Consider the following 21,953-nt stretch of genomic DNA (forward strand, 5'->3'; position numbering starts at 1 on the left):
TGAGTATAAAATAGAACATCGTATGGACGTTTATTATATATTATTGTCGATTTATTGTCAGATTTATACAATAAAATTAATACACGCTGGCATGAAAAAATATGCTCTATTTTTTTCTGTATCTATTTTATATGAACATCTAAATTCTTTGGTGACAAACTGTCATCCTCAGTATCGAAATTCTGAACGATAAAATTTGTTACTTCAACAGTGATAAATTCGATTCTATTTAGTATAGGTGATATGTTTTTAAAGTCATCAATAGTGATATCAGTTCTGTCGATTACTTGTTTCTCGTATAAGCTCACAAGTTTTGGATACATCGAATCCCCTGGCAGAACATGCACATTCCCATTTTGGAGCTTCACCCTTATCTAATTATATACATTTAATTAAATCACTCTACAGTTTCTAGTAGAAATGTAATAATTCTCTTACTTACTGGAAAAGTTAACCGCACGCCTTTTTTAGTACGATCAACCGCAAAATCTAGCAAATCATCTATACTTTCAAACTTTGCTATTCTCGTGATTTCGTACGCTTGTGGTGGCGGTACTGTATTAACGGAAGTAGACGATAGATGATTGCTAGGTGTATCCCACTATATTGGACAAAAAAATGAATCATATATTTCCTAGGTAAATCATATTATTAACACATTAAGTAATCTCTCACTTTAACGTCTTCTATTTCCGTTGACTCGCACACGGTCGGAGGTACGCTCTGCATACAAGCCATATAAAACACCGTATCATATCGTCTATTGAGGAAAAAACTGGGTGTCAGCCAATTGCTCCATTCATAAAGAGCCCACAGATCAGGATAGCATTCAAATTTCTCACACATGGAATAAAATTTCGTGGCATCGAGATGTACCTTCTCTTGCCACTCGTGTAATTCATTTTCTGGCACTAGATATCAATAATATTATAGTTAAATGACAGGTAAATTTTCATACTAAATATTCGAATTATTACGATAACCGTGGTACTTTCAAGATGCTGCGCCCAATCAGAACGCTTGCTGCCATTTTGTATCCTGTTGCAGAGCAGTATACCGCATTCTTCGAAAGTCTCTCGAATTGCGTTAATTCTTAGGGAAATTTCTCTAGGCAATTCGTTCGATCGTCGTTTAAAGATCTGCGGTCGCGTTGCGGCATTGGGTATCAAAGAGGCAAAGCTGTTGTTGTCGAATCCGAACGAGGAGAATAAATTTTGCCATTTAAGGTCCGTGTCCGATGGATGGATTACACCTCCGGGGAATACGTAGGCGCTCGGCATAAAGTTTGAGTTCCGGTGACGTTTTAGGGACAGCAGATCGTAATTATACTGAAAGTATACGTAACTTCCCACGTTCTTGAGTTAATCCCGAACAATTGAATTTTTCCGCGTTCTTTTAATGTCAGCACGACAGGTGACGTCATGGTCTTTTAATTGTGATATATCGAGTTTACTTATTATATATATTTTAATCGAATTGCTTCATCATATGTATGCGTATAATAGTTTCAAATAACTATGATATATTTGTTTGTAAATAACTAAAAGAAAAGTGATTAAATTGCATTACTTACGTTTGTAGGTGACGATTGACGTATATATTGTTGTGCGCGACGCGCTGCTAAGATTAAACTAGCAGATTCTTTAAAGGCTTTCATTCTTTTCGTTTTAAAGGTACAATTGTATGTAAAGATGTAAAATTTACTATCACATTTAGCAAAATATGAGATGTTAAGGTTACCGTTCTATGGACGGATGTGAGGACCTACTGGATTGGACGAATTACGATACGATTTTAATGATCTTAGATGATAACGAATGATTGTATGTGTCATTCAGTTTTTTTAAACGAATCTAATCAACAGGTTTAAGAATCTTGTTTACAAAATTTGACCTGTAAGGCTTTATAAGTAGTTGTTTAGTTTTTTCTAGAATTAGACTTTTTTATTAGATAATAAAAAAGTAACAACGTGGCGATACTCGTTCGTTCTCACACATATATATTACTTTATTATTCATATTTATTCTGTTGCTGGCTGTTGCAAGGAGGTTACATGTAAATTTCTCTATGAAATTAATTTATGAGAATATCCACAGCATTACTTTTATTATTATATTAAATAAATATAAGCTATTAATTCACTTTACATAATTTTAGTTAACGAATGTCTCATTGTAAAATATTCAGTAAAGTTTATGTACACGAGTATTACAAATATTTCTTTGAGAATAATATTGTTACATATTGTGCAATATTGACACTACTAAGTTATTTATTCTCTGTATTTTCATTTGTTTTACCAGTTGCTGCAACCATCAGCTCATACAATTGATATACCTGTTCCTCTCTAAATTTTTCATAATCCTGTTCATTCAGATCTTTACCCAATGGTTTAGCTGTATGTGGCCCTTTAAGTCCAAGCTGTTCAGCAACCATTAATGCATACTCCTATAATAAAAAATATTATTTCTATTAAATTACTTAAAGACAGTAATTCTCGAGACAAAAGTTTACATGATTTCCATTGAGTGACGAACTAAACTGAAGAAAACCTAACCTAACTTTTCGTTGAAGAATCTGTTCGATTAAAATAATTAATATTACTTACTGTCCATTCATTCATAAAAATAGCAGCTTCGGTTTCATTGCATTTCTTATGTCTCTTAAATTCATCTCGTACATAAGGCGTACCCAAAGTCTGAATTTCTGTTGGCAAACCACGGTGTAACCTCAAAATTGTCTTGTACAACATTTTAACGCGCTGCACATGTGATAAATTTGTCATAATTCGTTTATTTATGATGTTTTATATATACATATTATTACACTCTGTATGTACACTTAACAGTTTTGAAGAAAATAATTTATTATCAAATTGGCCGTAGCAGACGAAAATTCAATAAAATCTCGCGCCAAATGGCACATACTGCGTACAAACTTACTATAAAGATATGCAATTTTAACGGAAATTTAAATTGAATTCATACTTGTTAACAGAATATACAATGGAAAACATTAATTTCAGTTGAAAACAATATACACTGAGGTATGTAATCTAATGTCGTCTATGGAATTTAATATTGTTTAATCAACATTAATCAATATCAGTGATTAACTAAAATAGGACGATAATGCGTTAATTAACTGCAGTCGATCCATCTCCACTAAACAATGCTTTTTATTTTGTAGTCACAGTATAGATAACAAGGCGCCTTAAATTCCCCGCAACGTCGTCTTTCAGCATAAACATGCATGTCCTTATAAATATATTTAAGTACTAAACACTTTACACAATTACACACTAAAATCGTCTGAAAATTTTGCATTCGTCTCGCTTAACACATTAAGGATTCAAAAAACAAATTGCAGTCGCGACGAATATTTTCGTTGCATTAATTGTCTTCGGGACACCTGGCGTCTTGAATTTCCTACGAATTAAACAAACAATTAGCTGTTTCAGCGTTCTATTTTTCTTCGTGTAATTGCATGGAGAAAGATCAAATCTTACTCGGCTTCTCTTCTCTCCGTACTTCGACCAGAATGTGACTTTACACGTGGTTCTTTGGCCGGTTTGCTTATTAAAGACCGAACACGATGAAAATGGCGGCGAATATAGGTGTAGCGAGATAGCAGGATTCACTGCACTCGGGTTCTCCACACGGTGAAGTCCCATTGAGTCTGTGGAATCGATGTATCATGATACTGTGAACTATTTTCCGAATTCTAGTAGTATCGATTTACCATTTATGTAGCATATTTCATTAACATCGAGAGTGGTTCTATCCAATTCCTTCAGTTCTTCTGGTTCGTTCGACTCGTTGTTAACTCCAGCTTTCGAGGGCCACGCGTATCGTGTCTACAAAATGGTATCATTCTCAAAGATGTGTTCGCTATAAACAAACTATTTATCCTATGCACTTAATAAATGCATTGTTTACAAAGTAATTCGTAATGATATGAATTCCCATAGTCAGAATACTTTTGGTACCTCGCAAAGTTCACCCTGCAGAATCTTCATTATACAATGCGCGTCCGCGTGATCGTGTATAGCTGATCCATGGCCTTCGCCCCAACACAACACCATAAGATTGAACCTTCCGTTTCCTTCGTCGACCAAGTTTCTCGTGTACCTGAACACAATGATTCATTTATCTTCTCGTTTGTGTACATTCGTCACTCGATTAAGCAGGGATGATTAATGGCGCGTTACATTTAGCTGCACCAAACTGCATAATTAATCGACAGCAACAACGTAAGGACACTGAATTGTTCTTACATACGGTGATACAATGCTAAAGAATGCTTTCTTCAGCTATCAGAACGTAAAATACCAATGATCCACGTAGGAATTTTGAAAATTCCTCTCCCACCAGCGCGAAAAAGATCCGGTTGATCATTGCTTTCGATCGGATAAGTGTCGCGTGTCGGATAACTGATGTTCTGGCTCGTGCATAACGAAAGTGGGGGGCAGACGAGGGGGCAAACGTGGAAAGTGTGGGTAACCAGCCGTTCACCGAACAAACACCACTGATTTGCGTGCAATACACATAGACTTTGAAGTGTTCCGCATACTTAGGCTCAGATTGCAATGATGCCGATCAGTATCTTGTCTATCGTTAGTACATCATTGAATAACGAAAGAAAAAGTAGAGGATAACTGCCGATCCCCTCAAAGCAATAGTCGATTAATTAAAATTCCTCAGTCGTATGTATCGAACGAAAATAAAATAACCGGAGAGGGAATAGTAAAATAGATATCGATCAAAGATGTCCATAAATCTCGGTTAAGTCGAAATAATTGTCTTCCCTTCCGGTTGCTACAACACGTTCCACTTCACACTAGAATTGCACGCGCCGCGGTCTCTATACTTTCGCGTGTCGTGTGGAAATCGGTCGCGTCGGCAATTACGTACCATAATTCCACATTACGCCCGGCGCAGCCGTAACGTTTGTAATTCTAGAAATGATTTCCTTTCTAGATCAATCTCAGTTATCGCGTGACCGAAACAAAAAAGCGAGTTAAGTAACGCGAATTTGGAAGGGACGGCCGTGGTCGATCGGTGAAGCGTATTTCACGGAACCCATTCAATGAAAATGCTCCAGTTGTTCTCCCCTCGTTATCGTTCGCTTTCAATTATACGCGTAAAACCGCGGGACACGTTGAATCATTAGTTACGACGGAGATTATCGTGTAACTCATTATTCACGTCCTCAAGTGGAACGATTCTTGAACTTTCGGCGTTATCGTTCCCGTGATTGACACCGCGAGCCGAGCTCCAGGACTTCCCTTACATATTGCGCGCGTGTCGCTGGTATTTTTCGTAACGGGATTCCTGCACGATAAGCCTGTTGACACCCGCCGCCGATTCTTTTTCTCGATTCCCGCGCGACGCACGACCGATCATGCGCGATTTTACGGTCACCGTTTCCCATTGAGGTCGTTTGCATTTACCCCCCCCGTACCCGCGCGCGGCCCAGCAAGGTTGTTAAATTCCTCTACGCCGCGGGAACAGCCGGCACCGATCGTTTCGCGAACTCGTTCAATAAAACTTCGCCGGTCTAACGATAACCTATCGTGAACTTCGTGGCATTAATCTTGTTTCACAATTCCGGCGTAGCTGGACGCCGTTCTTGTTTGCATCGGGCGAGACCGATTAAATATTTTCCGAGACGTTCGATACATCGAGCGGTGGCAATCGAGACCCGTAGAAGTATCGAGAACGCTGCGCGTGTTTATTCGAAATGCAAGCACCTTGTTCATCGATTTCACCTATTCGAAGACACACCGGCGAATCGAATGTAATGGACTGTTAACCGTGATCCTTGTATCTTCTAATTGCGCGCACAATTACAACTCGAAAATTCGAGACGGTTTCTAAAACTCATTAGTTCCGAGGATGAAACGATACCGTGTAACGTTGTGTTTCTTCTACAAATGAGACGAGATGTATTCGAAGAGCGTAAGAAAGTTCAAACACTCGTTCGTATTGTTCTCCGAGAACTTTCCAAGTTCCCCGCTCTGCGAGTAAGCCATCGCAAAGTTCTATGGGGTGGCGTATCTCTGTCGGCGTTACCTGTATCTGTCAAACTTCGCGTATTTCTTCCATTCTGAAGGATTACTCTGGTAGGACGCCATAAGCTCTTGAACGTCGTCGATGTTCACGTGGTCGGTCTTAAAGGCTTCGTGGAGGGCTTCGACGAGCTCGCGGAGCGTCGAGGGTTTCTTCCTTTGGTTGGTGCTCCTTTGATCCCAGTGTTTGCCGCTGGGAACGCAATGTAAACCAGGATCCTCCGGACAGACTTGCATCTTCAGTTTCGTCACTTATAGTCTATTACGCGCAAACTATCGGGCCACGTGTACAAACTTTAAGAATGGTGGCGATGAATGGACGCGCGGAAGAACGGCAGACGGTCGGTGGTTGAAAGTTTCGGGATGAATGGAGGAACGGACGCGGAGGTGTTTGAAAGCGAACGCGCGATTCACGATGGAGGAACACGTTGCCGGTCTACGGCTCGTACCGGTCTAGTAAAACAGGGGAGACAGCGTCTTATACGAGGCCTAAGATACGAGCCCCTACTCCCGCCAGAGATCTGTCGGGCAGTTTCAAACATTTCGTCCACGAGCACGACTTTTCTGAACGACCATTTTTACGGACAGCGCTATCGCTGACCCTGTTTTATTTTTGTTTTTCTGTCGTCCACCTCGGCCGATCAGGGGTTAACTAACTCGTCAATTACGCGATTAATCGAGCCTGGAATTTATCTTCGCGTCGGATACTGGATTGACCGTGAACGTTCGTATAAATGGTACTCGAGATTGTTAATTGTGCGATAATATTATTCCCATAAATGAAATAATTATTGTACGATTGATCAACGCGAGCAGCGTTAACCTTGGGGCACGAGAACGCAGGACTAACCCTCTGACAGGTTTCTGAGAGTTTGTTTTTGTTCTCGTATTAATCCCGGTATTTTAGAACTTCGAGAATCATTCTCGTGCTCTTATTCGTCTCCCTCACTGATCTCGTGAAGCGACTCAACACCAGTCCCGGTTTCTTTATCGGGCGTCGTTGTTTGTCGTCACAAAAATGATATACGATGGAGTAGCTGACTGCCGTTCAACTATTTCTCGCTCTACCACGTGAGACGAACACAAATGTAACACTTTCATAATATCGTTATCGAAGCTACACTTACGGAGTGTCTGTAATATTTCCACAAAAACAACAACAATAACAACGACGACGACGGTCAACAAAACATTCTCTCTACGGGAGCGGAAAGCTTTCGTTCAGTTAAGCCAAGTTCTTTGTTTTTCGTTTGGCAAAGCCTTGACTAGCTTGTGACAAGGATACGCTCCTAATCGCAGGTGTCCCGTTAACGGACACAAACGATCTTCTCCTCGTTGTTCTTCGGTTTCGTGGATGTTTTTCCGCACACAGTGATTTCCTTTTCTTTCGCGCGGCAAGGTGAATCAGCGCACCTGCACGGCCTCGGCTTGCCGCGTTCTCTGCTCGCAATGCAGCTGTAGTACACCAGGAAAGAAAAAAATCATCAACTGGATGTACCAGTTCTACGTTCGGCTCGGTTAACGACGGAGCTTGGCCTCGTTAACTTCGAGCGGGTCCCGAGCGACTTTGATTTTTTATTGGCCGATCATCGGGATCGTAAACTTACACGCAGGGAGAGTTCTTGCAGTAGTAGCACTTCATCCTCGGCTTCTTCGGCTTCGGCGTCCTCTTGCATCTGCACGGGGACGATTTGCAGTGGCAGCAGACCACTATCTTCTTCTGTCTGTCGCCTCTCGATTGCGGATCGCACTTGCAGATCGTCGGAGATTTGCTCCTCGGCTTCTCCACGCATACCGCCACCACTTTGCGCCTTGATTTCGGACTGATAATTCACAGGATTCAAAACAAGTGTAAAATCTGAATTCTGAGAATCAGTGCGCAACCCTTTCGAGACGGCTTTCGAACGCGTAATCCGAGGATCCCGATCGAAGATAGAATCGCGAGGTAATTCTTGCCATGAATCAGCTGCATTTTATAAGCTTACACACCTAACGCAATACTTGATCTTTCTCTCGTCCCTTCCCTCGTCGACCTTGACGCCGCAGCAACAGGGGATCTTCCGGCACTGTGTGCAGCACACGGACTCGCTCATCTTCTGCTGCAGCTCGTTCATTACGTCCGAGAAGCAGCTGAGCCGTTGATAAGGGAGGTCATCGGAGTTCTGCGCCCTCAGCTTCTCGTGGCAGCGGCACTCATTGATCGCGTCGCGGCCGAGATCCTCGAGGTTCCTCGAGAAGTAACGCCGAACGTCCTCCCTGGGCTTCCACGCGGTTACGTACATGGTGCGATCGTTATCGGGCTCGGTGGGGACCTGTCTTCCGTCGCGGAACGTTTCCCGGTTTTCATCGCAGCGGCACAGATCCACGGCTAACTCGCAGCACGAGCACTTTCGCATCGGTGACCTGCATGCGCAACTATCCCGAGGTCTGTCGCAGTAGAGACAGACCATTGACTTCAAGTGTCTGTAATGATTGCTGGAGGTGCACACCGTGTTGCAGACGCACTCGAGCTTCGGCTTGCAACAGGTCGCGCAAGGGACCACTGGTCTGCAGCTGAAATATTGCGATTAGAATCCCTGTAATTCGTCGTGAACGTGAAAAGAGAGGATGATCTAGATATTCCAGTGGAATTAAATCGGTGAAAGACGAAGAAGGTTAGAGAAAGGCTCAGCAGGAAGTTACGATACGAAGCATTAACTTAGAAAAGTAGCTTCACTTCCGCCGATATCACTTCACCTGCACTCATTCCTCGGCCTGCAGCAATTTTCGCAGAAGACTATCCTCCTGCAACCGCATTCTTCCCAGCTTCTATTGTCTTGGCACGAAGCAGGGATTTCCTGAGAATCCATTCGATAAAATTGCCTCTCCTTCTTTAAGCAACTTTTTGGGTAATTACTGACTCTGCTGCATCTCGGCGACGGTGGCAGGCAACGGCAATTGCATCTGCTGTCTCCTGCTCTTTCCTTTTCCTCGTTAGTGCGTACTGGGAAGATTAAGTTCGTGCACACTGTCTGTGGTTCGATTTCTCGGGACACGCATCGAGAAGCTTCTCGCTGCCTTGGCTCTTTCGTTGGTAGTTTTTGTCGAGTGCATTGCGTGCAGACTGTCGCTGAATCCTTCTTCAGAGTTATGCACTCCTCGGTGTCTCTCGTTTTTGCAGCTTTCTCTTTTTGAACTTTGGGCTTTGACACATCCGGCTTCTTCTTTTCTTGATTCCCGATGTCCTTTTGTTCCTTTGGCTTTAATCCTCGAACAGGAGGACTGTCCTTTTTAATAATACCTTGGGAACTCAACATTTTTGGGAGCTCTTGAGATATGGTTTTTTTTGGTTCTTCGACGTTAGTACTTGGAGGATTAGAAGCAAGATTCTTGATAGCAATATTAGTTAACGATTTGTCTTTTCTCACTTCAGCGACGTCAGCAACCACCTCCTCCATGTTTTCCTCTTTCTTTGCGTCGTCTTTAATTTCAATATTCATATTAGATTTAGACAGTGTATCAACTACAATAGAATTTTCATTATTTTTTCCTGGCTCCGTATTCTTCGAATTATTGATCCCTGGTTTTTCCCTCTTCTTAAAAAATTTATTTATATCCAGCCTTTGAACCAAAGACATCCTCTTCTCCTTTTGCGCCCCCTGCGCTTCATTCTCGGGCTTCGCCGATTGATCTTCGACAACTTCTTCAGAAATCTCTGTCTTCTTATCGTTGATGTGATCAGAATCGTCGGTGATCTTATCTCTCTCCTTGCCTGTCACTTTCCTAAAGGTCTTGAACAACGAGTTCCTCAGCCTTCCCGGAAAACTCTCTCTCTGCTCCGTATCTTTTCCATCTGCGTTGTCTTCCATTTTCTTCTCTGCTGCCTCTTCAACAGCTTTGGCTTCCTTAGATTCTTCTTCATCTTTTTGATTCCGTTCAGAGGTCAAATGCTTCATGAATCTATCCCTTTCACGGATATTAAACTTCTTTAAATATGGTGGCACAGTTATCTCCGATGCTTTCACGATAGGCGATTCTCCGTTCAATTGTTCTGTATCATCGTTTTTCGCTGGAGTCGAGACAATGCTTTTCTGCTCGACAGTGTGCGCAATTGGCTTACTTTGCTGCAGAAGTTGCCGCAGTGCTAGAGTCTCGGGTCTCAATAACTTTTTAGAAGCGGAAGCATCTCCGTTCTCTTTTTGTTCATCCACCGCCGCTCGCCCTAATTTCAAATCCACATCGGCTTGCTCTTCCTTCGAGCCTTTTCCTTCATCTCCTGAAACTATTCTGTCCCTAGTTGAAACATCTGAATTCTCCTCTAAGCGATCTTTCTTTGAGTCCCTCTGACAAACAGTAATTTCTTCCTCAGCGTGTTCTGTTGGTTGTTGACACACTGTAATCTCAGGAGTATCTTTCGCTGTGACGCAGACTCCCTCCTCTTCTTCCTCCACGATGCAACTGCACGTGGACCACGGTTCCCTCTGCATAGTCCTGGAAAGTCTCCTCTTGCTTCTGAAGCTGCCCTCGCTGCATTTGCAAACCTCCTTTTCGTCATTCGTCCTACAACCAGAAATAAGCTGAATCAAATTAAAGATAAACAAGCAAGATTACCGAATCTAATTTATAAATGCACGTTGAACTTAACTCCAGCCCTACCTACAAACATCTTCCCCAGAATCCTGATCTCGTTTCGAGCCTTCCAAGTTGTATTCGTTACAAGGAGACTTAGATCCAAAGGGCCAATCATTTTTGCGACTCTGATCGCACAAGACAGTCTCTCCGCTGTAATTTGATTTCGAAGACCATTCCTCGCTGTCAGAGATCGGCGACTTCTTCGATGGATAGATCGTGGAGCAAGGTTCCTGAACTTTGTCGCAGATGACGTACGTCGGTCTACATATAGATTGATCCGATTTCGTTTCGTCATCCTTGCACTGGCAATCTGTCGAAGTAGAGTCAGTCTGCTGCGCACAGACGCTGCTTTCAGAGTCAGCAACGATGTTCGAGAACTTTGAATCACAACTGCAGGGATTGCTGAGTTCACTGCTGTCCTCTGTGCTCCTCAGGAAATCAGAGGACTCTTGCTCCTTCCGTTTCCGTCGTTTGCTGCGGATTCGTGTCACGAGTTTACTCGACGAGACCTTCGAAGGCTCCGTCGTCGTCTCTGAACTCGACTCAGCGCATGGTTGAGGTTTCTTCTGTTTGTTTGCTGGCTGCAGAATTATCGAATCTTCTTAATAACAATATTTTTCTACGCAATTAGATAGAGTTCATAATTAAACACTCTTACTTGAGCATTCTCAGTGGCTTCAGAGCAAATATAGATGTTCACGTTCCCTGTCATCCGACGATTGTCGGTCTTCCCATTGCTCGCTGATTTTGAATGCCTTTTGCTTCTGGTGTCTTCGCACGGTACCTTTTTGTAGTGACTCTTGGTCTCTTCCTGCAACTTTCTTGGACACGTGCGAGAAATGTTGCTCTTTTCCTCAGGACGATTACATCTCTGAGCATTCCTGAGTCTCGAACGAGCAGTGAAGTATTCCTCAGCGGAACGTGGCCTGTCGTGTTTAGTTCTCCCTGAAGTTCCTTCCTTATGACATATGGATTTAGCAGAAGCCTGTTTTGGCTTCTTTTCGGGATCCTCTTCTGCATCATCCTGTTTCTGGAAATAATAGAATGTACTACCAATACGAATATCTAGCATAGAGTTACTTAACTGACAGAGTGAATGAAGTTTGACTACTTTTTAAAATGATACAGTTATCGAGAAGCTGAATAGACGCGAACTTAAGTATCTTGGATACTTGCTTCTTAGGTACCATTCTACACTGCTTCGCAACAATCTGCATCGCTTCCTTGATCGACACGTTGATCATTTCCTTCAGCCTGTCGTGGCTGATCCTATCCTTCGTCTCATCCTGCTTTTCCGTAGATTTTTCGCGTGTTTTAAGGCTGGAGCTGTCTTTTGGACAAGTCTTCCAGTCACACGGCTCGATTTCATTTCTCTCATCCACAATTGAATCTCCTCTACTTTTGACATTCTTGCTGATAGGAGATTGCTCTCTGGCAATCTCGGTCTCCTCTGTGAGTAGATTTCGAGCTTCCGTGTACACAGATGCGTCGATGGAAAGAGGAGGAGGGAAACTGGTAGCTTTAACATCGTGGAATGGATAGACAACGTTCGAATTGCTAATTCTTGGGACTTCTTCTGTAGGATCAGGGGACGGAGGATCTTTGGTTACCTCGGGAGGTTCTTCAGGATCAGTTTTTGGTTTTTTGGTACTGAACAACGCCGCAAGCACCATTTCAGTCTCACAAAAATCTTAAACTCTTTGGAGAATACTTATCTGCTTTTTCCTTTTCCTCCTGTCTTTGCTTAACCTTGTTTTCCCGATTGGCAAGGAACTTTCTATAATATCTTTAACCGAATCTAAGTGCGTTGCAGTCGACATCGCCAAAGTTCGAAGTCAAAGTACTCTTAATTCCGAATTTTTCGATACTTTAACGTCGAGTATCAATAACGTTTCTAAACCACAATTGTATCATGCTCCGCTAACTTTAGCTACCTTCATTTAACAATTTATTAACCATATTGAGGTCCGGGGAGTATTGAATATGTGTTATTTCATTCTCATATCAGTTGCATAATTATTAACTTTTTATTTCACACATTCTATCTAAAGGTTATACATTTCGATAACTTTGAAGACTTGAAACAATCGACGCTCTGTTGATCGATGGGTCTCTTCGCAGCAACCTCCACGTGGTGAGACCTGGGCAATCGGTATTACCCTCGATAAAGTATTCGATATCGAGGATCATACCGAGCTAATGGCTGCTATTTACAAATTTCAAAGATTTTTCGAGATTTTCAATATTTCTACGAAATATTTCGATAACGATTGACATGATTCTAATACAAATTCTACGAGAAGGAACAAGTAGATGTTACATCTTTCTTTTATATAATGTTATAAAGTTATTATTGTTAGTATTACTATCAATTGTACAACAGACACGTTAACGCAACAAGTTTCAAACATTTTCACTCCCTCACTGCAAAGACTCGTCATTATCAGTCGTTTCTCCGGCGGAAGAGCAATTGCAAGACACGTTGCTCAATAGTTCTGGATCAAAGGAATAATCCATTCGCTCGAACGATAAATTCCGCGTGTTCTTGCGTTTATGCTTCTTGCACGCGATCGGCTACACGTGAATGTTAATCATTACGCAATGCACGCGCCTCCGATAATTCATTTTTCTATTTATAATCTCGCGCTACCTTAAACGATCCGATTACTCGGTCCGCGAACCTTCTCGCCTTATCAGATCTCTTTTCAGGCGGATACAACTGCTTCACACGCTTCGTTCTGTCCGCTTTCTTCGATAAATGTATCAGCGGTATGGTTTCCTTGAGTTTCCCGCAACTTGTGCGTTTTTGAAATTCACGTAACACGTTCTTATAAGCCTGTGTCTCTTGATAAGCGAGTCTATCGTCTTTGCCGGTCGATTTGCTCTTAAAATGAAAGATTTTTACAATTTTTATACATGTGAATGGATTACTTGATACTGTCCCACTATGAACACTTAATTAGGAACGAGTTAAAATTAATAAGACGTTAATAGGTTAATACTCACGGTTCCTGGAAAATGACACACTGTTCTGGCCGCCATTTTAGGGCGAACTGAAACAGGACCGGGAGATCGCGGAGGACTCTCGAGTCTTCGATTCATCGCTTCTCTCTCTCGAATTAATCTCATTCGATCGTGTGCCTTTAATTCCTCGATCAATTCTGGATTCTGGTACATTGGCAAATATTTTTTTAGCTTAGGCATTTGGAATCTTTGCTCCAATTCCTCTGGATGATCCAGTGAAGGTCCGTAGACGTTGCTATGAGGTTCCGAATGTGGTCTCTGACAAACATGGAGTTCATAATTTCGTGGATGACAATGGCAGACCCTGAAATATAATATTTAATTAATTGAAGCCTTAAAATAGCAAGTATTTTTTGTTGTTAATTTAGGAGAACACCTTTGATTGACAATTGCAGGCTGACAAACGTGTCGTTCATAGTAATCCATTCCACAGGAACATTCAAAAGGCTCTGCAAACTGTCTCTGGCAAATCTGTGGATCTTCTTCGCCATATCGAAAAGATTTCTCTGGTTTACAAGGTTTTCTTCTCTTTCCACTTAAATCTTCTGAAACACCTTTATATTCTCTGTCCCTCGAGTACTTTGGTTTACATCTAGGTTCTTCGTATGGTATTTCAACTTTCTCTAAATAACGCCATTTTCTTCGTCTCGGAGATTTGTCTTCCTTGCATCTGAAAGAGATCTGTAATTTTTATACACTTCAGAACCGAATTATAATTGTTATACCTCTTCCTTCGTTCCTTCTTCTCGGGGCACTTTCTTTTCTTTCCCTTTTCTTTCTCGGGATCCTCGATTTCTTGGACTTTAGCGATTGGTTCAGTAATTATACTAAAACGTTTGTCTCTCGTCTGTGTATGCCTGCTTCTGTCAGGTAGATCAGTCGCTTTATCGACCTTTAATGCTTCAGCTTTTACATCGATGAACTCTTTCTTTTCCGTATCATCTGTCGCTTGTTCTTCCGTGTCCTCTAACCTAGATTCCTCAGTAACTTCTTCTCTTTCATCGGTATCTTCCATGGATTCTTCTTTTTGATCTGGCACTTCAGGTGTTTCTTTCTTTTCTACTTCCTTGTCATCAGATTTCCTATCTTTTGTCTTTAAATCCTGCAACTCTGGTTGCTTTGCTTCTTCTTCCCTTTTAGTATCGTCTTCAGATACTTCTTTTACATCTTGTACTTCAATATCCCCTCTCTCTTCCTCTTTTTTATCAGACTGCGCAGATTTTGCTTTCGAATACAGTGTTTTAAACTTATCAATCATTTTACTTTTCTTATCATTGCCTTTCGGAATACTCTCTTTTAGTTCTCCAGATTTTTCTCCCATTTCCTCCTTATTACGCCTTGCAGCTTTCCCTTTCGAATATAGGACTTTAAACTTATCAGACATCTTTCTCTTTTTACCTTTGCCTTCTACAGATGTTTCTTTACGATCTTCCACTTGAGGTTTTAATTTCTTCTCCGCAGATTCTGCGGTTTTTCCCTTCAAATATAGTCCTTTGAATTTCGCAACCACTTTCCCTTCCTTCTCACTTTTAGCAGACTTCCGTTTAATACTCTGATCTTTAGAAGCTTTCTCCGTATCTTCTAGTCTAACTTCTTCATCCTTCGCTTCAATAATTTCATCTCCGCCACCTGCTTCTCGTTCAAGTTTACCTTTCTTCTTCGATTTATGGTCAGCATCATATAATTCTACATCTGCCAAGGGATCGTGTATTGGAGCACGCATAGAATCTTGTTCACCTCGTTTCTCTGACCTTAAAGTCTTTGTAACTTCCTTGGCAGGCGTAAGAATTCCTCTAGCTCGTTCCTCTGTCACAGATTTCTTCCTGTCTTCCTTCACTGACAGTGACGCTTTCTTAATTTCTTTATGATCCGCTGATTTGCTACATTCTTTCATGGATGCTGGTACTTTTTTAGTTTCCTTGCGAACTGCTGACCTTTTATCTTCCCTCATAGATGCATCCTTCATCTCACTTTCCTCCTGAGTACTTCCGCTCACATCTCTATCTCCCTTCGCATCTTCCACGTCCTCGAAATCTGAAGAATCATCAAATACATCCTTTGCTTCTCTTTTTCCCGTAACTATCGACGATGATTCCGTCTCCTCAGTGTATTCTGTGTCGCTTTTAGTAACCGAGGACATTTTCTCAGTCTCCGTACCAGTGACCGTCTTCGAAGTATCCGTCTGTTCGGATATAGTGCTCACTCCTAGTGAATAAAAGTCTCTGTCTTCTACCGTGTCTTGTGTGATGTTCGACGTACAAGAACAAGGAGGCTGTGAACATAATTCAATAAATAAAAGTAACTTCTCACAAAGTGAAGGTGCACCTTGCAGTTCAATTCATAAATTAGTGTAAAATATCATCACCAATTCATCGTCTTCTCTTATGTTCCACGCATATCTCTGTCCTCGATCAATGGCTGACTTAATGTCCGACGATTCGTTGACATCTTCCACTTGCCGCACACATTTCCCTGCTGACCGCGAATCTTCGGTTTCGTCTACCTCGTAATAGGACGTGCACCTCACAGCTGACTCCAAATACCTAATAAACAATTCCATTAAACAGTAATATCTGAAAGACTTGCGAAATTGACTAATTTACCTCGGTAATTCTTTCGTGGCGAATTTCTTCTCGCGAGGATGCTTAAAATCGAAATTTCCTGTCTCATCAGACTCGTCCTCTAGCATTCGTCTTCTGAATTTTCTCCTTGTCAGGTGTCTAGCGTCAGATGATTTGTCTTTAGCTCTGAGAAGAGTCTCATTTTCATCGGAACACGAGGACGAAGAAGATGACGAGGACTCTTTTATTTTCCTGGTCCCCTTGTACGTCTGTATCGGTGTCTTTTGCTTCCTCTGAAGCATGCCGACGATCCTGTCCATCAAGGATGGTCGTCTCGTTTGCAGTCCCTTGCAGACTTTCCTATCATCCTATTAATATAAATGTTCACAACTAAACACCGTTTAATTTATATTAAATTTCCATTTCTCTGGCTAATTTTTGTGTTCTACATGGAGACCAACCAAGCGATCTTTTACTACTATACCACAAAATTCAGAGTTCTAGGGTGAATAAACATCGATGGAAGATAAGGAATGAAGGATTCAGAGTAGTCGGTACCTCTCCTTTGCCCAGCCAAGGAATTCTCGCGACCGCGCCGACGATTCTATTTATACGACCCCGTTTCTCCTTATCCCTTCGATCCCTCGCTAGTAGTTCTTCGCGTTCGTCGTCCATTTCTACGTGTATTACTTCCTCCTCGTCGACCTCCTCCGTCGACCACGAATCAGCGATCGAACATGATGAATCGGAATCCTTCTCGCTAGGAGCCTGCTTCTTTTTCAATCTGGCGCGGACCTTTCTGTGCGCCCTCACTACGAAACAAGATGTAAGGGACTCGCTGCTCGAGCATGTTTCTCTTACAAGTGGCTCGTTGAATATCTGAAAATTACATAGAAAGTACTTGCAGTTACATTAGAAACTTAGAGAGAATATTTCTGTTCGACATACTTGAATAGTGACGTCGTCTCTAATTTTTTGAGCTTCGACGTCTTTGAACGGTTCCCTCTTCATTATCTTCGTTTCCTTTGGTGACTCGTCTTGATACGCTGACAAAACGTTAGTTTGAATAGACTGCAGGAGTTGTATACTGAATACTTACTGTAACTATAGTCTGAATCAGAATCTTCCTCGTATTTCTCTTCCGTTTGCTGAGCCGCGTGTTTATCTATCGTTAGAACTTCTTGAGAAACTTCCTTTGACTTCGATGTTTTCACTAGCTCTTCCATTGTCTCTTTTTCCCTTCTTTCCTCTGGTGTTTCTTCCTTTATCTCTTCTTGCGCTACTTCTTCTTCTTCCTCTTCAATTTCTTCCTCAACTTCTTCCTCTTCTTCTCCTTCAGCTTCTTCAACTTCTTCTTCTTCAAGTTCTTCTTCTTCCTGTTCTTCAAATTCATCTTCCTCTTCCTCCTCCTCTTCAAGTTTCTCTTCTTCCTCCTCCAATTTCGGTTCCTCCTCTTCCTCAGGCGTCTCTTCAGGTTTTACTTTTACCATCGGATACTCTTCCTCGGAAGAGTCTCTGACACAAGAATTCATCACGGGTTAATACCCCCTACGTTCCAGAGACAGCCATTAAAGCCTTTTCGTACTTCTCTTCGCTGATATCCGACAAATCACCGTAATCCACCGGCGACCGGCAAATCGTGCACATGTTCTGCATATCCGCGAAGCACTGGGAGCAGTACAGGCCTACGCAACCCGGAGTCGGGCACTTTATGTGCGGGTCATCGTCGGAGCGTTCCACCGCGCCGCACAACAGGCACATTTTCTGCTTTCGCGGGAACAGAACGTTCAGACACGGACATATCGCCCACAATCTGTCCTGCAAGGTGACTTTCTCCATTTTCTCTCCATCAGTCACACCGAACTTCCGGCGAAGCTGTCGTCTGGCGAACTTCAGGAAGTTTCCCCTCGATCTATCCACATCCTCCGTTAACGACGGTGCTTCCGTGTACTTCTTTCAACGTTATCCACGAAGCTGGCATTCCAGCTAGCTCCGCGGTGAAAGGTTAACAACTTTATTGGTCCTGTTACCTGATGATATGGTTGTACAACCAAGCAGCTCGTTGCTTCGCCCTGTCAGGATAATACTGGCAAAGCACCACGTGCCTCAGCCGCAGTCCATAGGGCTCGAAGACAGCTACGAACCAGCAGAGGACGATCAACGCGACGATCTGGGTGTATTTGTCGAAATTAGGCGGCACGGGGCTCGGAAGGCAAAGCATCGTGTTCATTTCCGTCTCCTTCTCGCGAGGCGTGAAAGCTTTGACGATGCTCCTGTAGAGATCGGACATGTACCCTTCCCCTGCTACGTGAATGGTCACCACGCTTGGCTTCTCTACCTGCGAACCATCAGGACTTCATTATCGAATTATTATCACTAGCGTTCGATGATTTACCTTGCTCTGAAATCGACCGTGGGTCTGAATAGTGTTCAATACCCAATAGAGGCTATAGTCTATGACCATGTAAGAGATCAACTTGATCGTAGCCAATCCCAGAAACACCGCAGACCTGACTAACTTAATCCTCTCGGATTTGATCAGTATGACGGAAGATAGAGGCGCGTATTTGTTTCTCTCCCGCGGATTAAGCGGTAGAACGGTTTCTTTATCTTGGCGAGCTCTTATTATGTCGATAGTGCGCAGGTCGTCAGTTATGTATCGGTTGTCGAAGCGCTCGCTGGTCAGCCATTTGAAACGGTAACGCATTACTCTGGAAATGCATTCATCGAAAGCGTTGCACTACTTTTTGGAAAGGTGTCGGTGCAAGGAAAAGTGTCGGGAGTTCGGAGAAACGTGTTTTGCGTTGGGGTATCGATCCTGGAGAGGCTAGAGGTGGAATTCATCGTTCGCGAAGTATGTTGAAAAATGATGTTTCGCGAAAGATATCGCTTGAAAGGGGCAGAGGAAATAAATGGTAGTTTTTCTTTAGCCGATCAGCGCCGTGAAAGCTGTGCCGTTACCTAAGTACGATAATGAACACGAAGAGAGAAGTGACGAAGGTGATCGAGTCGAAGACACCGAACAACTTGTCTGTCCTCGATCGTATCTCGGTCGCGATGCCAGTGGACACGTCCCCTATCGTTTTGCTTTGGTTCGTCTCGAAGTGAAAGGAGTGAGAGAACTTCACCTTAACGTAAAACATCGCCTTCATGTGCATTGTGAACCGTTTGACTTCTGCAAATTGTAAAGATCAATACGTGGAAGAGCGCAGCGGATAATTATCACCGTAACACGGAACAGGAATGAGTAACGACGCGAGATTCGTTTGACCACTCACTTCTCTTCACCGCGCCGACGACAGTGTCAGCCACGTAGGAAACCAGCATACAGATGAAATCTAAAGGCTTCACAATGTAGCAGAGAGTACTGACCACGTAGGTTATATTGCAAACCACCCCGAAAAATGGCCCCAGTTTCGCTTTGCAGTCAGCCACTGCGCCATCGAAGACACTCTGACACCTGTCGAACGGTGTGCCTAATTTTTTGTTGCACATATTTATCACGCTGCCTAGCCACTGGAACACTGAAGTGATGACTCTCACTGGAACAAACAAATAGCTTTCAACCCCTGAAGAATATTATCTTTTAAATATTTCTTTTTTCGATACAACCGACGTCTGCAATCTGTTAACAAGGTTTTCATTGTCTTTGAAATTTAATAGGACACTTGGCAAAATAAGAGAACTCCCTTTTCAAGCGAAAATCGATACGAAAATCGATGTTCGTATAAATGTCGGGGCTCTACGCTTGATATTTGAATCGACGCTTACATATACTAAGGACGAGCCTCTTGATCGCGAGCAGGGTCTGCTTGATTCTTTTCACGACAGCTTTGACCGACTTTATGACTTTCGATATCGCGTCCCGTAGAGCGTAAAATGGCTGCTTCGCCAGATCTATCACGGTTTTCACCGCCTCCTTCAGCTGCTCCTAGAAAATAAAATACATGACAGGTGTCTAATGAACGGTGCACCGATACGATGCGTTCGCAAATGATGGCATTCAATGACGGTGAATTATAGGCGTACTTGCGCGCAGGCCAGCGACTCGGTAAGAACGCCGACGTTTTGCAAAGTGTTCTTCACCGGCCCGGTTAACGCTAGAATAAAAGCGTACGCGACCAACGCTTGCCGTCCCCGCTTCGAGAAGAATTGGGGTAATAACAGGAACACTATACAACTACGGAGAAAAGTAGAAAAGTAAGAATTACCGAGAACAGAAGGGAACTTCAGGAAATTTCGCGGGATTCTCCGAGGTTCTACACTACTTTTTAAGCGAATAATAATCGGACGATCTTCAGATTCTTCGCGCAAGATAAGTAGATCTCGCTCGAAGTTTAAAGAATCATCCCTTAGGGATTTCAGTGCGATAGAAAAGTTTCTATTTGATTTTTCTAACCGAACTCTGGGAGAAAACGCAAGGCCAAGGGTTAAGAGGACTCCGATCGCGGTGCAGAGGAACGTCGCAGAGGACAGCTTATATTTCAGCTGAATAACGAAGAAGCCGAAGAAGATGTATGTGAGGAATATCCCTCCGATAAAGCCCAGGAAACTTTTCGCGACGTAATTCTCCAGGGTCCCGTCCGTGCGCGCATCGACGATCTTCCGGTAGATCCAAGAACGTCTTGGGATCGCGAAGACTTTGTCGAAGACCCTTCGAATCTTCTTCTTCATGCTATTAAAGGTGAATTAATATTATTGAATTCAATATTGGATGGATCTTCTATCGATGCAATTGGTTATAGAGGATCGAGGCTACTCGATTGATATCAATGCAATAAAAAAGAAAGTTTCCGACTACAATTTGGCAGCGCAAGGAATTTCGAATCTCACCGCAACTTCTGACGGCGGATTCGCTGCTTCAAAGTGTATCGGGGCTTGGCACCCTCCGAGATCTCGATCGATCGAAATTTTTCATCCTCGTACTTTAGCCTCGCTTTTTCCAGCTTCCTGGCTTTCAGAGCTAATTGGAAAAATGCCATGATCCGATCGTCCGCCCCTCTAATAGATCATACTGCTAACTACAACTGAAATTAATTCTGGCTGCTTCCAGGTTTTATCACTGAATCTACGGTTAACGTTTCACTGCGATTTATTAACGAGCCATGACAGTTCCGTCTCACACGGAAATCGAAGAATTCGACATTGCCCCTGAAGTTGATCGACTGTTTGTGTACCATTCGCGAGGAACTCGTATATTCCTTGTTCAATGAAAAAATCTGAAATAATGAATTAAAAACGGTATCGTTCAATTAAAGCTTATCATTCCCTCGGCGACTTCCCGGCAGCTCGATATCCGCGACCCGTTATCGACAATGCCGATAACGTATCCAAGGAGCAAAGGATGAAGTTATCGGAACTTCGAAGTTACCGTCCATTATGCGAACTGATAACTCCCGGCGCCTCTCATACTTCAACACAGTTCATCATTAACAATGATGATCCAACAATAATCAACGAACATCAACTAATCCCAGCTTCGCCTCAAGCATCCTCTCGATTACACAACAAAATAAAATGACCTCTCAAAACATGTCGCAATAACAAAAACCCACCAGTATCAGACGGAAAGTTCTCCGAAAAAATGAAAACCGAAAGAATACAATAAAAATCACGATGCAGATCCCTCGAATTCAAATAACATCCCGGAGAAACCGCCGCGGGAACAAATTCGAACCGTCGTTCGC

At 42.7% G+C, this 21,953-nt stretch overlaps 6 protein-coding genes across 7 annotated transcripts; all 6 read right to left on the reverse strand.

The window, feature by feature from the left end:
* Nucleotides 1–29: 29 nt before the first annotated feature.
* On the reverse strand, nucleotides 30–1,717 carry LOC116428444 (acyl-coenzyme A diphosphatase NUDT19). 2 transcript variants are annotated; one of them, XM_031980102.2, is made up of 5 exons: nucleotides 1,574–1,717; nucleotides 992–1,328; nucleotides 676–911; nucleotides 443–601; nucleotides 30–374 (listed from the first exon to the last, which is right to left on the reverse strand). In XM_031980102.2, exons 1-5 carry the CDS (start codon nucleotides 1,655–1,657, stop codon nucleotides 123–125), a joined length of 1,068 nt encoding a protein of 355 aa, XP_031835962.1. In that variant the 5' UTR covers nucleotides 1,658–1,717; the 3' UTR covers nucleotides 30–122. The 2 variants fall into 2 exon arrangements, with proteins under 2 accessions (XP_031835962.1, XP_031835961.1); XM_031980101.2 differs by having other exon boundaries at nucleotides 992–1,355; nucleotides 1,574–1,704.
* A 372-nt stretch (nucleotides 1,718–2,089) lies between these two features.
* Sdhaf3 (Succinate dehydrogenase assembly factor 3) lies at nucleotides 2,090–3,011 on the reverse strand. Its single transcript, XM_031980104.2, has 2 exons — nucleotides 2,609–3,011; nucleotides 2,090–2,448 (listed from the first exon to the last, which is right to left on the reverse strand). The coding sequence occupies exons 1-2, from the start codon at nucleotides 2,783–2,785 to the stop codon at nucleotides 2,269–2,271; spliced, it is 357 nt and encodes a 118-aa protein (XP_031835964.1). The 5' UTR covers nucleotides 2,786–3,011; the 3' UTR covers nucleotides 2,090–2,268.
* A 149-nt stretch (nucleotides 3,012–3,160) lies between these two features.
* Nucleotides 3,161–6,537, reverse strand: LOC116428445 (cysteine dioxygenase type 1). The gene is made up of 5 exons (XM_031980103.2): nucleotides 6,075–6,537; nucleotides 3,989–4,130; nucleotides 3,742–3,856; nucleotides 3,509–3,678; nucleotides 3,161–3,428 (listed from the first exon to the last, which is right to left on the reverse strand). Exons 1-5 carry the CDS (start codon nucleotides 6,305–6,307, stop codon nucleotides 3,393–3,395), a joined length of 696 nt encoding a protein of 231 aa, XP_031835963.1. The 5' UTR covers nucleotides 6,308–6,537; the 3' UTR covers nucleotides 3,161–3,392.
* A 156-nt stretch (nucleotides 6,538–6,693) lies between these two features.
* Nucleotides 6,694–9,870, reverse strand: LOC116428470 (uncharacterized). The gene is made up of 4 exons (XM_031980143.2): nucleotides 8,807–9,870; nucleotides 8,060–8,623; nucleotides 7,678–7,893; nucleotides 6,694–7,525 (listed from the first exon to the last, which is right to left on the reverse strand). The coding sequence occupies exons 1-4, from the start codon at nucleotides 9,685–9,687 to the stop codon at nucleotides 7,378–7,380; spliced, it is 1,809 nt and encodes a 602-aa protein (XP_031836003.2). The 5' UTR covers nucleotides 9,688–9,870; the 3' UTR covers nucleotides 6,694–7,377.
* LOC143174751 (uncharacterized) lies at nucleotides 9,755–10,980 on the reverse strand. The gene is made up of 3 exons (XM_076369604.1): nucleotides 10,706–10,980; nucleotides 9,822–10,609; nucleotides 9,755–9,768 (listed from the first exon to the last, which is right to left on the reverse strand). The coding sequence occupies exons 2-3, from the start codon at nucleotides 10,534–10,536 to the stop codon at nucleotides 9,755–9,757; spliced, it is 729 nt and encodes a 242-aa protein (XP_076225719.1). The 5' UTR covers nucleotides 10,537–10,609; nucleotides 10,706–10,980.
* Nucleotides 10,981–12,749: 1,769 nt separating this feature from the next.
* Nucleotides 12,750–21,922, reverse strand: LOC116428475 (uncharacterized). Its single transcript, XM_076372161.1, is given in 18 exon segments — nucleotides 12,750–13,255; nucleotides 13,332–13,565; nucleotides 13,688–14,009; nucleotides 14,082–14,375; nucleotides 14,431–15,977; nucleotides 16,071–16,248; nucleotides 16,309–16,634; nucleotides 16,825–17,145; nucleotides 17,215–17,312; nucleotides 17,366–17,805; nucleotides 17,807–18,178; nucleotides 18,297–18,604; nucleotides 18,662–18,977; nucleotides 19,228–19,441; nucleotides 19,545–19,808; nucleotides 20,038–20,197; nucleotides 20,296–20,941; nucleotides 21,100–21,922. Coding segments are annotated over 18 exon segments (6,342 nt in total). The 5' UTR covers nucleotides 21,249–21,922; the 3' UTR covers nucleotides 12,750–13,102.
* Nucleotides 21,923–21,953: the final 31 nt, after the last annotated feature.

This window comes from Nomia melanderi, chromosome 1 (assembly GCF_051020985.1).
Source record: "Nomia melanderi isolate GNS246 chromosome 1, iyNomMela1, whole genome shotgun sequence".
In the NCBI taxonomy this organism is placed as follows: Eukaryota; Metazoa; Arthropoda; class Insecta; order Hymenoptera; family Halictidae; genus Nomia; species Nomia melanderi.

Coding starts and splice junctions, on each gene's coding strand:
- LOC116428470 (XM_031980143.2), bottom strand. CDS start 9,687: ATGTCTTTGGTTCAAAGGCTGGATATAAATAAATTTTTTAAGAAGAGG. Junction 7,894..8,059: donor AAGATCAAGTATTGCGTTAG/GTGTGTAAGCTT, acceptor GTGAATTATCAG/TCCGAAATCAAGGCGCAAAG. Junction 7,526..7,677: donor TGCAAGAACTCTCCCTGCGT/GTAAGTTTACGA, acceptor GGTGTACTACAG/CTGCATTGCGAGCAGAGAAC.
- LOC116428445 (XM_031980103.2), bottom strand. CDS start 6,307: ATGCAAGTCTGTCCGGAGGATCCTGGTTTACATTGCGTTCCCAGCGGC. Junction 3,679..3,741: donor TGAAATATGCTACATAAATG/GTAAATCGATAC, acceptor TCGATTCCACAG/ACTCAATGGGACTTCACCGT. Junction 3,429..3,508: donor ACGGAGAGAAGAGAAGCCGA/GTAAGATTTGAT, acceptor TTTAATTCGTAG/GAAATTCAAGACGCCAGGTG.
- LOC143174751 (XM_076369604.1), bottom strand. CDS start 10,536: ATGCAGAGGGAACCGTGGTCCACGTGCAGTTGCATCGTGGAGGAAGAA.
- LOC116428444 (XM_031980101.2), bottom strand. CDS start 1,657: ATGAAAGCCTTTAAAGAATCTGCTAGTTTAATCTTAGCAGCGCGTCGC. Junction 912..991: donor TTGGGCGCAGCATCTTGAAA/GTACCACGGTTA, acceptor ATTGATATCTAG/TGCCAGAAAATGAATTACAC. Junction 375..442: donor GCGTGCGGTTAACTTTTCCA/GTAAGTAAGAGA, acceptor GTATATAATTAG/ATAAGGGTGAAGCTCCAAAA.
- Sdhaf3 (XM_031980104.2), bottom strand. CDS start 2,785: ATGACAAATTTATCACATGTGCAGCGCGTTAAAATGTTGTACAAGACA. Junction 2,449..2,608: donor TTTTTATGAATGAATGGACA/GTAAGTAATATT, acceptor TTTTTATTATAG/GAGTATGCATTAATGGTTGC.